Below are 15,343 nucleotides of genomic sequence, written 5' to 3' on the forward strand. Positions count from 1 at the left end.
TGCGAAAATAAGAATTTAGTCATATTAGGAAAGCGAGAAGGATCCTGATAGAGAATCAAGTAACATATATTATTAAGAATGGTGCTGAAGAGCTTTCAAACAAAGGAGTATATTACCCGGTCACAGCTAAGGAGCATGGCCAGATCTATGTAGTTTGAAAAAGAGAGTTATTCAGCACAGGATATCAATATACTTAACTAAAAAGTTACCTATTTACTCCTAACAGCTTCTGTATAGTAGTTAAGGAAGTACTAGTTATATAAGTTTAGGTATTACACTAAGTAAACAAAACAAGACTCTGCAATCTCTATCTATAAATCACATTCCAGGGTAGCTTTAACAGCCAGGGCCTAGAAGCGCACTAATTAAATGTCGACGGACTGGAAGATCAATTTACCGACCCGGCGCCAGTAGTGTTATTTCCGGACACTTCTTATTTACCAACCAGCCCTTGGTGCCTAAAAGTATCTTACTCATACAGCTGACGTTTGTATCTCCTCAGTATATCATCAAAAAAATGTCCTTATTGACATACATCGATCAGGCTGATCCTGGCGAAGACGGTTGGTTCACCCAGCACAATATCTCTGATCTGATATCTTTGTTGTTGGAGTCAAATGATGTCAGCGACGCTTTGCGACGAGTCAACCGCCTCATCCAGCTCCTCCTACTGTCCAATCATATTGATAAAGCTTATACACTCATCTGCCGCTTGTATGAATATCAGAATCTTACACTTAGTCCGTCTACATCGAACAACCAAGATGCTTTTCAACTGAGCAGTCGGCCTTTCGATAATTTCTGGGAGGCCCATTCCAAATATAATAATCCTTTTCGTGGCCATAACGAGAGTTCAGACATGGCTTTTGGTCGGAAAGAAAGGCTTGAAAGACAGCAATGGTATGAATATCGAGAATGTACCCGCACTGGCTGGATGCTTGAGCATTGCACCCTACCAGAGCCGGAGGATGTACATATATGGCGCGAGACTGACGACGAACCAACGATTGCAATGTGTGCGCGATTACTGGCCAAGAGCAAGACGATAGGTCAGTATCCTACTCGAGAAAACATGGAGGAAGCTCTCGCTGCATCAAAGAAGCTCTATGCACAGCCTCAAGTTCCTATCACCGAGTGGGAACACAAACGGAACGGGCATCAAACTGTCAGAAGGCATTCTTACTTACTCTATCGACGACTCGTGGTGGAGTTGGCGATAAGACTTGAGGAATTTGATACTGCCGCCGAAGTTCTGTCCTTAGGACTTCGGCTAGATGGTTTCAATGACATTGATGGGGGTCAATTGGACCGGTATTTATTCCTCCCAGGAATCTATAAAGTATTACCCCTTTTGGCTCAGAGTAAAAAAAAAGGGAATCCATTTTATATTGAGGCGGATGAAGCTGATGATATGATTGAACAAGTCATAACGGCGTTGAAGATGCGTGCCCAAAACGGGCGGCAATGGTCACTTGCACCAGAAAGGGTTGGCTGGAAAGAGTTGCTTGACAGACTTGCCGGAGCTGCATGGATAGTGAACCGCAAAGATTATCAAGAACTAGGCCTCGCTTGTGCAGAAGATATTCTCTATTCACCGGCCACAGAGGAGGAGATATCAGAAGCTGAAGCTAAAGTTGGCGAGCTGCCATCTGACTTTAAGGACATGGTCCGTGTTGCAAACGGGTAAGTCAAATATTGCACTGCCATTCATCAACTAACTTTTCCTAGGTTTAAAGGAGGTTGGCATTTTCTTAACGGTGGTATCAACGGTCTTGATGACATAAACCTCGCCGATGATGACGTCGAAAACTACACGTGGTTTCTTGGTGACCTAGACCAAGATACTCATTCCAAAGTAATCGCCCTTTCACCTGCAACCGAGTGTGATGGATTCATGCATTTTATGATCTCACCAGCATATTGGCGAAATCCAGAAAATAGCAATGGCGAGACTTTCAGTGACGGAGAATATCCGTACTGGCAATGGGCTTCTTGGCAGGCTGGTGAAACTTCTTGGCACAGTTTTCGTGAATGGGTCGCTACTGAGGTTGAGCAACTTGAGAGGATGGTGAAAAAGAGAAAGACGCTTGATGATGATGATTGAGGACCGATGAGTAATAGTGAGCAGGAATGGAAATGTTTAAACTGCTCTTTTCGGCCACGGGAGCAGTATCTCGAAGGTGGGACGACCATACGAACTCTACAGTATGATGCTTAAGTCAGGGATCAGAGTAAACAAAGGAAAATTGGACTTAGCGTGGTATGTTAAGGAACGACTTCGTTATGTTATATGTGGAAACCCCTAATGAGGAGAGATCTTAGTATCTCGCAGGTTGCTACAGCCTGTCGCGGTAGACAATTAATAATGGCAGAAGCTCCCTGTCGACATTTATGTAGCGCAGGTAAAGTAGCAAGTCAGGTGAAATTATAAAATCGTACCACGGTGATATCGCAGAGTTCTTTATGTGAGGCACGTGATGTGAACATTGGATGTGAGGTCTCTTAGCTTAGAACAAGAATCTTATAAGCTCTGTTCTACATAGTTTTCGGAAAACATACAAGCATAGAATGATAACTTTAAATATCCAAGGTATTGATAGCTACTCTTTTAATGAGGAATACCTTAATATTAATTCGGAGGAAAGACAACACTGTTGTAAGCAGCCCCGCCTTTAATGAGCTTTGTGTCCAAGCAGTTATCTCCGCCAGAAACATAAAGGAATTTACACCAATGGGTTGAGGTATAGTAGGTGAAGCGCACGTTCTTGGGCACGTACATCACGTCTCCCCAAACGAGCGTGACCGGGAGATATCCTTCAACATGAATGGTAAGGGTGCCCTCTAGTACCATGAAGGCGCTACCATGAGGAAAGCTGTGATAAGGAAGTGCCGATACATCAGATGGTGGCCCGTTGATTGTGATGGTCGACTTTGTAAAGCTATAGTTCCCTGAGGACTGTGGGGTAATCAGCGGCTGCACGATCTGATAATAACCAGTCATGGCCTTGTTGAGATACTTGGGCCCAAATCCGTTTGCAACCCAGTACGAAGCGTCGCTGTTATTTCCAAGATAGTTGGGTCCGTCGTGCCAAGCTGCTTTGCCCGGTGTAGTACCGTTCAAAAGGTCTCGTCGTGGGACAAAGTCGGGCTGAGACCAAACATCCAAGTACTGGAGTTTCTCAGCTTCAGAGACTGGTACAGGGCGAGTAGCATTGTCTGGGTTTTCAATATAGGCATTTGAATATGGTGTATTGGTAGTCGTGTTCCATTGCCTGCCAATGACGTCCATCAACTTCTCAAATCCTCCAGGCGCAACAACAGCAAGCACTTCGGAGTCAGGGTCAATGAACTGAAAAGTGTGGTTCGTGTAGGTCGCCCATGACCCAAAGTCTCCTTGAGTAAGCACTCGTGCTTCTTGTATCTCATTGTCATGCTGAGCCCAAATCTGCACACGACCCTTGATGGTGAAAAAGCATTCATAATGATATTTATGCAGGTGGGGGGAGACAGCGACACTGGAACCGGTTCCAGAGCTATATAAGAAGAATGTAAACTCTCCACCTGTGGAATTTCCATTTATCGGCAGTCGGAAAGTATTATATCCTGCAAGGACGGTGTTGGAATGCGAGTATCGGCGAATAAGGTACACTTCAGCGGTCTGAGGCGGATCGAGTAATTCGGGAACTGCTTTATAGGGAAGTCCATGCCGTGGAGTTAATGCATTAAGCTGGATTGGCAGCGACAGCAAGAGCAGCAACCGCAAGAATGTATTGATTCCAGTCATTTTCGTAATGTTGTAGGCATTCGAGTTGTAGAGGTTAGGATAATTGAAAATACAAAGATTAATGAACTGCATCCCACTGTCTTTAAATAGGGCTTCAAAGTCTATGCGAATCTCTTCCCTCCGCTTCGGACAATACTGTTCATTGCCGCGTGGCCGTTACGTACAATTGATAGAACCTATCGTCATCCTCCACAACAATCACGATCACTGATAGGTCAAAGCAAATGAATCTTTCCCTCTTCTCCGACAATCCTATCTATTAGCTAGCTTCGCATAGAGTATCCCTCCTCTTTGTTGTCTTTCGGAAGACTCAAAGATCCCGTGATGGGTCAAAGGCTAGCACTATGGGTGCACGATGATCAATTCTGGGGTTCTTTCGCGACAATCTTAATCTATCTTAGAGGCTTAGACTAGGACTAAGCTATTATAGTTTGCAAGGGAATGGCTTAGCTGGACAGAGACCTCGCGTCTGTAAAAGCTCCGTGATGCAGCTTATGAATCAAGTTGGTAGTCGGAATCAAATTGATCCCGGCCACCTCCCCGCAAAGGAGGAACCAATCAAACTGACACCAGCCACAGCTTAGTCAAAGTCTATACGGGCAATAAATGAATCATCAGGTCGGTGGTCGGACTCAATCGATCCCGGCCATAAAGATGAGTCCAGTTACAGTCTGCAGCGGGGGTATTAAACAGATGATCAGGTCGGTAGTCGCAGTAATTTTCCCCGACACATGATCTTCTTTCGCCCTGCAAAGGTCTCGGGGCCTAGTAATAGCCCGGAGGGTATCAATCTAAAGACTTTTGTTTATTACTGTTTATTGTTTGTTCTGAAAAAGTCCTATCCTAATATCGATATCATCTAAGTATGCATAAATCTAAAATCCTGAGTTGATAGAGCCAGTACAAAGCATGTGTGAGAAGAACCCGAGCGAGTAGTTAACTCCAGTCTTAGTGCATCCTTCATCGTCGTTCTTGGTACAGAAGCCCAAGATCTCGCTGTTCTGGGAGAACTCCCAACCTTCGCCATTCCAGTTGAAGCCGTACTGATCCTCCGTCTTTCTGCCTCGAATCTCAAAAAAGCCTTCAATAAGGCATCGCTCGGAAACACACTAACAGAGTATTAACATCTGGAGGGTACAAGTAACTCGTCACATCAAAATACCTCGAACTGCTGGACATTGTCGAGACAGCCACCTGGGTACGACACGGCAACATCATCAGTGTTATAGATGTCACCTCCAGTATCAGGAACAATCTCTCCGATTCCCACTGCTTGAGGATTAGAATTGACAATCGCAAGACCGGAGGGATTTGTGCATACTTTGAGTAGCAGATGTGCCGACTGCAAAATCAGCTTGGGCGTAACCAATCAAGGCCATCAAGCTAGCGATGTGAAGAACAGAATACATTTTGACGGTGAAATAGTTGTGAAAAGACTCCAATAATACTGGTATTGGAAGTTGAGGCTTGTGAGGTGCTGATGCTGGTGGAAATCGAGCTGACATCAGTGCCCTCTTATAAGTGCTGTGAGTTTGCCCAGACTTGGTCTGTCAACATATAAATGAAACATTCTGACAATCTTTCTTTTGCCTAACAGGATTAAAAGATGTTGCCTGAAATGATCATCGTTATAGAGGCATAGAATGACGTATCGTGGCTCTTGGCTGGTGATGTCGCATAGCCTTGGTGGATCTAGCTGTGATGGAATGAGGCCATGATCTCGTTCGGTTTTCCAATTCTGTCAATGCAAGGGCTAGTTGATCTGGAAAAACTTATAGCCCATAAGCTTATTCCCCATACTTTTGTAGATTATCTCCAGTTTAGGGAATGATAGTTTCTTTTACTCTGGGCTGGCTGGTCGAAGGATTAGAAGGATTTAATGCTACGTCATTGCGCGCCGTGGGGCAGCCAGATTTGGACTTAGGAGAGAGATTCAGAACCACTACTGCAACCATGCAATGACTTTGGTTGACTGATTGAGGAATGAGAAAAAAAAGTAGAACAGTTTACTGGTAGTCAGAGACCTCTATAGAAGATAGAGCATAAAGTCGAGAGTATCTCTAAGTATATTGATGCCCACTCACTGATAAGATGCATTGGGGAAGTGGGTTATGTGGGGTCGTGGATCGAGAAGGATTTTGACCTCTGTAAGTCTTGGAAAAAAGTTACTCCTAGCCTCTCTGTAGACTATAAGCATTGTACTAACCATCAAAGTATGCCTGCAGCTACGTTCAAGCCATTTCTGTTAAGTCGTAAACTCTATGCTGAGCGAAAAAGCAGATCCACGTGTGGCCTGGACAGGCAGGCAAGAGATGGCTACAGATCACGGGATCGGGTAAATAATAACCCTGACTTTCAACACTTTCATCCATCCCAATCCTATAAATACACTTAGAACATTCAGCTCTGATTCTGTCCCGATAATGATTGGGTTTTGGCCTCTTGAAGCGATAATAAAGAGCGGTAGGCAAGCAAATAAAGAAATGATAGGCGTGCCAAGCCAGAAAGTGGAAATTAACAATACACAAGCCAATTAAATGCATCGCCTTCGCGCTCACCCTAGAACGGCTGAAGAAAAAGCGACAGGGGCCTAGGTCAACTGCCAGACGATAACGAAGTTAAAAGCTAGAAAGACGCGGTTGGGAAATCGTGAACTTGGGAGAGAAGTCAAAGTCCTCCATTAAGCGCACGGAGCCTTGTTCCTCAGATTCCTTTTCTTTGTCTACTCGTTTCCCAGCCCAAATATCGAATTTTTGACCATGTCCACCGGACTCCCAATCAGGCTTCTTTGCAACGACAACGGCAACTTCTCTGTCGTTGACCCTGTCGCTCACAATGTGACAAGCTTTGACATCCTCTCCTATACCTGGGGTAAGGAAGTGCCAGCGTACAACTGCGACCTTGGCGGCGTTACCTGGGAGATCAAGATCAATCCCGACAAGTTGAAAGACATCAAGCGACTCATGGTGGCAGCCAACATCAAATATCTTTGGGCCGACTGCGTGTGCATAAACCAGACAGATGAGACTGAGAAGTCTGCTGAGATCCCCAAGATGTTCGAGTACTACAGAAACGCTGAGAGATGTCACCTTCTCATGGACATGAAAGAAGCCTGGATTCCACAAGAGATCGTGGATGATTTAAAGTTCCTAGACCACGTCCTGTACCATATGCAGGGTACTGCTCTCGCCACCGAGGCCGTTGGTCTCACTGAGAGGGTCATCAACCTTCTTGACCGCTGGGCCAAGACAGACTGGAAGTTCGACATAGACGCGTCGGGCGTGAGGTCTGCAGCAATCGACATGGGCGTTATCAACTGTTACTCGACCTGCATTGAACGTGTCACGTCACTCTTCGACAATGACTACTTCACTCGTGTCTGGACGTTCCAAGAGATGATCCTTGGCAAGAATATCACAATGTGGGGGGTGAACCCTAACAGTATATTCTACATCGGCCAACTCCATACCTGGATGGACTTGGCCATCGAGTGCGCTGACAAAGCGGCCAAACTGTATGATTGGATTGACAAGGGCAGGGTTTTTCACACGGCAGGAATTAATGCCATACTGAGGGTCATTGGAGAAGATATACTATCCCTCGTCAGCCTGCGGACACAGGTGAAGGGCATTAACAGTGCAAGAACTGACATCATCAACGGTGGTTCCTACTGGTGGCGGGAGAACTACAAAGGGATAAGCAACATATTCTCTGCCATATCTCTCAGGCCGCGCAAATGCAGAGACTCAGCGGACATATTCAGAGGTCTTTTGGGGATCTTTAGCGGACTGTTCACCAAGGATGAGGTGGAAACGGAGCTGTCAGGAAAGGACATCACATCCATCTCATTCAATTTCTTCAAGAAATTGTCTTCTGAGACCGGGTTGGCGTGGACCAAGCTTGGTGTAGCCAGCAAGGCAAGGGAAAGCGGATGGAACTGGATCCCGCTAGTTGAAAGCGACAACCAAGTCGCGTCTACCGATTGTTTCGCCGGAGTCCTCAACCTCGGCAGCCTAAAGAAAGAAGGGCGGGCGAAAACACGAGCTATGACTGGTCTCATCGGGACCCCACGCAAATTCATGAAGATCCGACTAGCCCAAGGAAACGGAGACTTTCAGTTCATTTTCAAGGGTTGCAATTGTGGCAAGAAGATCAAGACTGGACGCATTAGCAGGGAGCTCATACCCACGTATGACCAGCCCAGAGACGTGGTCAAGGACGAGACGGGTAGGACCCTGGTACAATGCGCCACCATCTTAGGAGCCATCATGGACCCGGGATGCGATGACCTGGTACATTACCGGAGGGAGTTGCTCGAGAAGCTGCAGCCGATGTGGGAGACTACAGATCCCAGTGCAAAGCCCGTGGGCTGGGAAGACCGGTCGGTGAGCGGCACAGCCTGGGAACATCCCAACGCCATTGGTTTCCGGGTGCATAATTTCTCCATGAACTACAGATTGATCTCGATGAAGAGGTGCGGCTCACGCCTTGCAAATGGCAGCACAGCGAATGTCACTTGTCACGTTACTGTCAACTGTGGATGTACCATCGTCGCCCCATTCGCATTCGTCTTCGAGGCCATAACTGCAGTCCAAGGGAGCTCCCTAGGCGAAACGACTGAAGAAGCAGACCATGATGACAGGATCGTCTTGCAAGATGGACTGGGACTTGTGCAAATTGGCGACGTTGGCAAAGCCTTCGATGTGGTAGCGTTCTCGGGTGATACACAGGCGCATAAGCTGTATGCCGCCAGTTGTAGGAAGAATAAGGAGAACAAGAAAATTGTTCACGAAGTGCCTCTTCCTAGTGGCAGGGTACTCGTGCGGGAGGACTTTACCCATGCGGCTCTGGACATAATGAAGGATTATGGGTATGTGCGTACTGGAGGATCTGGAAATTTGCTCTTGTCGCGAAAGCATCGACTGGATAATTACAAGGTTGTAGGTGTTTGCATTGATGAGTATATTCCATATAAGAATGAGAATCAGCCAGTCAAAATCCGATAGAATACCCGATATATGCTGTTACTAGCTATAGAGAGGAGTAGTTATGTTAAGCTTATTTTCTTTTCTTTTATATAACATATCCAGAAATTGTATTTAAAATTTATTTAATTATAAACAGGAGTCATATTAACACAAGACATGAGTTTTAAGTATAAAAGGTACTCTATAGCTACGGACCTTGTATAACCCCGGCTTACCCGACGCTTAGCCAGGTTGATCTGGCTAGCACTACTATCATGTAACAATCAGGCTGTGGACTGATTGGGTCTCATTGTTTTGCATTTTCAACCTGTAGCTTACACCAATAGTTGTGACTGGAAGTCAGCATACATATTGCACAGCCTCCACAACGTACTACTAGTGATCTTATATCAGGCTGCCTTACCCCTCCCGAGACGAACCCCAATCCTGTTTTCAATATTCCGCCAACACCGTTCTCCTAAATCTATACGATCATGTCGTCCATGAAGGCTGACAATGGCAAAGACCCGCTAGCTACCTCAAAGGTGGAGGCTGACGTTCTCAGGGAATTCAAAGAGTTCGCTAGGCAACAGCAAAAAAATGCAATGGAAGCGAGAGCGCGAAGAGAAAGAAAAAAACTAAAAGAAGACAAATTGACAGAGTTGAAGAAATTTGCCCAAAGTTTCAAGTTGGCCACTCCAGTACCATCGGATTTGATCGATATTCTTTCAAAGGATCCTTACAAGCAGCAGGAGATAAAGGAAAAGGCTATACGTGACGCAGAGCCTTTCGCGCATAAGAAAACAGAAGGAGCTGAGACTAAGGAAGACGCCGAACCCGAAAAGCAGAGCCCGCAGCCTCAGAAAAACAGCCAAGTTGTATACGAGCTCCCACAATCCAAATCATGGGCCGACGTGGTGCGTGGAACGTCTTTGAAAGTCGATCAGCCTATTGCACCCATTTCTAGTCCCAGGAGCAATAATCCGACAGCAAGCGTCTATTCTTCGTCCCTTAGTGGCTTCACGAGGAGTACTGAGGCAACGCAAACGACAACGTTGACTTCGGTATCTAGTCGGTCTAAGACTGTTCATCCCAACCAAATTGGAAACCCATATCCTGGCCTGGCACTCCTCTGGGATATTCAAGAAGTTGGAGAAGATCCACCACCTGTACTGGGCCGGCAAAATGTGGGACAATCATTACAGGATGAGCCCTATGATAAGGATGACGAATCGCTCATTTCGCAAACATCAACGACCTACACGCCAGAGCAGAAAGATGATGTCATTGTGAGATTCTCGCAAGCCATGCTCAAAGGCCTCCACTCTCATGTCAACTATGGTGCAGCAAATAAGTCGTCAAGGCAACATGTCCTTGCACATCTCGGATCGGCTTTGAGGACATTTGCTGAAGCTGTTGAGGCGGATACGCCAGAAGGAACACAAGCAAAGGCGAGAAAAATGGTGCGAAGGCTGAGGTCTGAGATTGCTCGCAATTTTCAGGATCGAGTCCTTAGGGACGACCAAGTTCAAGAAAGCAATCGCATAGTGATCAATCTAACCGAAAGGGAAGAAATGGGCGCTGCTGAGAAGATAAACCGCTGGAATATACCGTGGCCTGATCCGGATTTCCATGCTGGGTGGCAAGCTGGACCAGATATACAGCCGAAGCACCAGCACCATTCAGAGCGATCTACGAGCTTCCCTACACGGTCAGAGAGCTCCGTGGGGCAGAGCGATGTAGAAGTGTCACCTCGTGATACCACGCCGATATATGGGACATCTATCAATCCAATTGAAGTCATGAAGCACTTTTCAACGCATCCAGCGTTTGAGGAGCTCCTTGAAACTACGCGGAAGCTCTTTGAACGATTTCACAGTCAAAAAATGGATTTGGTACGCCAACGCACGTCCCTCTCAATTCGTCGCCAGTTGGGAAAACAGCGAAGCAATAACAGCGTCGCGATCTTCAACCTCGATTGGGACCTACACAGTTTCTTAATCGCAAATTATAATGATGGCGCGTATCAAAATATTGATAAGATACTTGCTGTCACCGGTACAATGGGAAATGCACAGCTTTGCTCGGTTGGTCAATACTTTGCGTGGGCCTGGCCAGGTTACGAATTCCAGCTGTTGGAGGAACTACAGTCAACACTGTGTGGTTCTACAGGCAAAAGTAAGTGGCGGATGTTTAGGGGTAACCACTACTCTGGCTAATATTTTATCGCAGATAGACGACGACGACGACACAAGAGGTATGCAGCGGGACGCGTAACTGTGAATTCAACACTTCGCATAGTAACAGTCGATGGAGCCGAAGATTTCATCATTGCTATTGCGCAGCAGCTCTCTTGGTTGATAGCAGTATGCCAAGAAAAGCAGGACCAGCTTTCTCATGCCTACGTGGGCTTCTTTGAGGCGAATAGTGCCAAAACAAATGCAATCGCCACCTTCGACATCGATGTTCAACTCGAAGTTGCATCGATTCAGCCCAGTGGCAGTTGCTGGAACACGATAGTCGGACCCGCGGTTATTGTTGCTGGGTTTCCCCTCCCTGAGCGCCATCACAATGAACAGGGGCTTGAGATGTCGATCCCTGTGATGGCGGCTCTTGCGGACACTCCCCAGGCTGTCAGCTACAGAGGTGGTTTTGTTTTCAAGGCCAGACACCACGCTCTCGTCCCAATCGAGGACTTTGGGTCGTCTATACAATGGCATTTGATAGACACCTATCCTGAGAAGCTTGAGTGGACTCATATCGACAGAGCATGTCCTAAAAGACTTAGAGGCACGGTGAACAAGGACTTTTGGAATCGCCGCTCATTTCTCGGGTGGTGTCCGCAAGTCCTAGAGCTTCTGGCGACATCGAGCTTCAATCATGCGTCTGTACAGTACTCCAAGGCTGCGAAACCTCCAAGATGGGCCCAGATTGATAAATTCATCATTGGGTTTAGCCAGTGGGGAACAGCTACTGCCCAAGTAACTTTCGGCAAGAAAGATGGTTTTCGGAGCTTGCGACCTGATGATTACGAAACGCTCCTTGACGATGCTAAGGAGACTCAAGTCATTTTACACGACACGACTCACCAACGCGCTTTTCAAACTAATGCGGAGGATCTGATTCTTAACATTCTTCTCCATCGACAGAGTTTGCGTCTATCAGGACAATCACGAAACCCGACAGAGAAGAATGCAGTGGATATCATCCATGGTGCAGATATCAGCAGACAGAAAACCTCAACCCGTGCTGCTATGCTTAACAACGCCGAGAAGGTCCTTTCTTTCAGAACATCCATGTCCAATACTAAAAAGGAAGAAAACCGGTTTAAATACGAAGTGAAACTACTTTACTCGATGGTCGATGGGCTCTGGGCCCAGTCATATGCAGGTGATAGCACAGCAGTAAAGCTCGGCGTCAAGTTGGGACAGAATGTCACTGGATGGGAGTACATGGATGTTGTCAACAATGTCAAAGTGATATTGCCCAAGTCAGTTGACCTGGAAAAGTCATGCGGGCGCTGGAACGACTACGCAGAAGACATCCAAGCCCTTGTGCTATTCGGAGGTGATTTTGGAGATATTCTCACACCGGGATCATCCAAGTTGTGCTTAAATTACAAATGCCTGCCAAGAGATAAGTGCTACTTGGGTGTTCGAGTAGATGCACTCCAGTGGCTCTTTGATCGGCAGGGGTCATTACAAGACCAAAAGAAACTCTCGCCGTCTGGCCTTACACTACAGGGATCGCAAGATCTATTCAGACCATGCGCGGGCATATGCTCCAATCATGTGGTGCGCATCGTGAAACACTCAAAAGGCCATTGCCCACTGCCTCTTGAGAAGAATGGTGCAATCATCATGGGCGACCCTAGAGTGAGTTTTCTCCCCAACATGTTTGGCAAGAATCAGCAACCGCAAAAGAAACCTTCTCGAGCTCAGCGCCAAGAACGCCAGGCCTTGTACCGTACAGAAAGGAAGACAGCCCCGATAACAGCTGAACAATCTTCAAGGCCTAACGTACTTCCGAACCCAACCGGTTCGCCCAACAGAACATCAGAGAATACGAAAAGGAGAAGGCCAAGATATGAGATGTCTTCATCATCAACTGTTAGCAGTGGTCCATGGAGTGGATCTTCAGTCACAGATGGGATTGTCAGTTCGTCGTCCATTTCTTCGAGCCCACCAATGAGAACTTGGAGTAGTATAGTCGCTTCTAAAACTAAAGAGGCTGAGTTTGAGGCTAGAGTGGATAACAAGGCTGGGCTAAGGCAAGCGACGTAATACTAGAGTTATATTGGATTAGGGAGGTCTTGCTGGAGCTTTTCGATGTATGTTTATAGCAAAGGGAAATAGAGATGCATATATACACCATTTTCTCGTTTCTACCTGAACATCCAAGCATTCTCGTCACCTTCCAATTATGGATTGAGGTGAGATGATCACCAAGCGACCTGCCTAGAAGGGCATGTTCTTGTAATGCCGAGCCTGATTACCCCTCTCGAAGAACTTTTGAAGCGCGGGCTGAGATGCGAAGCGGTGAATATCAAGGACGACATGGTTCAATTAAGCTTAAATTTTACCCTTCAAGCTAACGAAAAGCCATGATCAATTCTATCTTTTGACGGAATATTCCACAGATCGTCGCTTGACTTATGATGGAATAAATAGCTCAATTGAACCGACATCGTCCAGTGTCGAGATGCGGGGAAACGCCAAGTGCCCAGCGTTCCTTGCATACAACCCAGGAACAAATGCTGACCCGCGTCATGTTAATCTCTGACCATGTCACGATTTTCCACTAATTAACCAATGCCCTTTAGTCCTAACACTTGGCTCTTTTGCAATTCCCCTCATGAGCTTCCCAACGTGGAGTAGGCGATACCACCCAACGACTTGGCAACCGGCGATGCAGACGAATCGTTTACCAAAAGGTCGCATTGGCCGTTCTTTGCCAACCGTTTCTTGCAGGGGATGGAGATATGACGAACCTTGGCGATACTCAGATCCGGGGCAACCGGAGTTTGCGTGTGATCTGCAGGTATATAAAGATGATGATTTATCCGCATCGATTATTCCTCAACCCACTTGCGAGGCTTCTGTTAATAACCACCTGTCGCTGCTGGGCTCACTTCTTGACCTTCTGACCTTACTCTCATCAACTCAACATCATGCGTTACACGGTCCCTCTCATGGCGGCGCTCGCTGCCTCGGCTACAGCTACTACACCAATCGGCGCCGGAAAGCGCGCGCAGAAGCTTTACACTTTGGAGACCGCGCCGGGTGAGACCGTCGAGGTTACTGAGGACCAGAAGTTTCAGATGATTGACGTACGTATGACACAATTGCAGGTACAGAAATCTGATGACTAACTAATTACAGGATCACATTCACTTCTTCGACATCACAGAGTGGAAAGACCACAGCGCCGCTCCCTCAGGTGCTCGTCTCGCCAGCACAACCAGCAAATTCCCCGAAAGCCTTTCTCACCAAACAAACGTCAAGAATATCGTCAAAAAGGTCAACGTCAAAAACATTGAGAAGCAGCTCAAGAAGTTCTCCTCATTCCACAACCGCTACTTCAACTCCGCCTTTGGAGTCGAAGCTGCTGAGTGGCTGCACAAGGAGGTCCAGAAGGCTATCAAGAAGAGCAAGCATCCCTATGCCTCAGTCCGTCTGGTCCAGCACCAGGCTTGGTCGCAGCCCTCGATCATTGTATCAATCCCTGGACAGGTTCGTCTCAAGACTGTCGTTACGGGTTCTCATCTTGACTCGGTCATTTCTAATGATCGTGGAGCTGGTCGTGCTCCTGGTGCCGATGATAACGGCTCTGCATCTATCATGCTCTTGAACCTCCTCTCTGCCTTCCTGGAAGATCCCCGAATTGCCAAGGGTGATCATCTCAACACTGTTGAATTCCACTGGTACTCAGCTGAAGAGACTGGCCTCCTCGGTTCCCAGGACATCTTCAACAATTACGCCCGACTCGGTATTCAAGTCGAGGCCATGCTGAACCAGGACATGGTTGGCTACAAGGGCCGTGATGGAGTCGAGCGCTTCGGTCTCATCACCGACAACACCAGCCCTACGCAGAACGACTTCCTCAAGCTTCTCATTGAGGAATATGCGGACATTCCTTATGAGGAGTCGACTTGTGGCTATGCTTGCTCTGACCACGCCTCGGCCAACCGTAACGGCTTCCCCTCGTCATTCCTCTTTGAAACGCCTTTCGGAAACCATAACCCTTACATCCACACTCCTAACGATACGATTGCGCATATTGACTTTGGTCACGTCATTCAACATGCTAAGGTTACTGCTGGTTTTGTATACGAGCTTGCTCATCGCAACTTCACTGCCTAAGCTAGTGGCGAAAGAAAAGGCAAGGGACTTAGATCATGATTCAGTAATCTATAATAAAATCTTACATGATAAATCTATCCCAAATACTCTGATAAGAATATTCCTGAGGGCCATCACTTCTCCGTAATATGCTACAGATTGTTCCCTATAATGAGTGAACTAAATACAGTCACTTTGCCCTGCTTGATCGAATATCAAGAATGTCGGGTGGGTCTCATCTTCCGTTTCTA

General features: G+C 46.8%; 6 protein-coding genes across 6 annotated transcripts; 4 read left to right on the forward strand and 2 right to left on the reverse strand.

Annotated features, from left to right (window-relative positions):
- Window positions 1-1,441: 1,441 nt before the first annotated feature.
- On the forward strand, window positions 1,442-2,104 carry J7337_007930 (uncharacterized protein; the record flags this gene model as incomplete). The annotated part of the gene is made up of 2 exons (XM_044825557.1): window positions 1,442-1,683; window positions 1,729-2,104. 2 exons carry the CDS (start codon window positions 1,442-1,444, stop codon window positions 2,102-2,104), a joined length of 618 nt encoding a protein of 205 aa, XP_044678474.1.
- A 525-nt stretch (window positions 2,105-2,629) lies between these two features.
- On the reverse strand, window positions 2,630-3,784 carry J7337_007931 (uncharacterized protein; the record flags this gene model as incomplete). The annotated part of the gene is made up of 1 exon (XM_044825558.1): window positions 2,630-3,784. One exon carries the CDS (start codon window positions 3,782-3,784, stop codon window positions 2,630-2,632), a length of 1,155 nt encoding a protein of 384 aa, XP_044678475.1.
- An 875-nt stretch (window positions 3,785-4,659) lies between these two features.
- On the reverse strand, window positions 4,660-5,193 carry J7337_007932 (uncharacterized protein; the record flags this gene model as incomplete). The annotated part of the gene is made up of 3 exons (XM_044825559.1): window positions 4,660-4,893; window positions 4,947-5,053; window positions 5,106-5,193. 3 exons carry the CDS (start codon window positions 5,191-5,193, stop codon window positions 4,660-4,662), a joined length of 429 nt encoding a protein of 142 aa, XP_044678476.1.
- Window positions 5,194-6,543: 1,350 nt separating this feature from the next.
- On the forward strand, window positions 6,544-8,790 carry J7337_007933 (uncharacterized protein; the record flags this gene model as incomplete). Its single annotated transcript, XM_044825560.1, has 1 exon — window positions 6,544-8,790. The coding sequence occupies one exon, from the start codon at window positions 6,544-6,546 to the stop codon at window positions 8,788-8,790; it is 2,247 nt and encodes a 748-aa protein (XP_044678477.1).
- A 455-nt stretch (window positions 8,791-9,245) lies between these two features.
- J7337_007934 (uncharacterized protein) lies at window positions 9,246-12,841 on the forward strand (the record flags this gene model as incomplete). Its single annotated transcript, XM_044825561.1, has 3 exons — window positions 9,246-10,929; window positions 11,053-12,770; window positions 12,803-12,841. 3 exons carry the CDS (start codon window positions 9,246-9,248, stop codon window positions 12,839-12,841), a joined length of 3,441 nt encoding a protein of 1,146 aa, XP_044678478.1.
- Window positions 12,842-13,921: 1,080 nt separating this feature from the next.
- On the forward strand, window positions 13,922-15,113 carry J7337_007935 (uncharacterized protein; the record flags this gene model as incomplete). The annotated part of the gene is made up of 2 exons (XM_044825562.1): window positions 13,922-14,080; window positions 14,133-15,113. 2 exons carry the CDS (start codon window positions 13,922-13,924, stop codon window positions 15,111-15,113), a joined length of 1,140 nt encoding a protein of 379 aa, XP_044678479.1.
- Between the last annotated feature and the right edge of the window lie 230 nt (window positions 15,114-15,343).

Source organism: Fusarium musae, chromosome 6 (genome assembly GCF_019915245.1).
Source record: "Fusarium musae strain F31 chromosome 6, whole genome shotgun sequence".
Taxonomy (NCBI): domain Eukaryota; kingdom Fungi; phylum Ascomycota; class Sordariomycetes; order Hypocreales; family Nectriaceae; genus Fusarium; species Fusarium musae.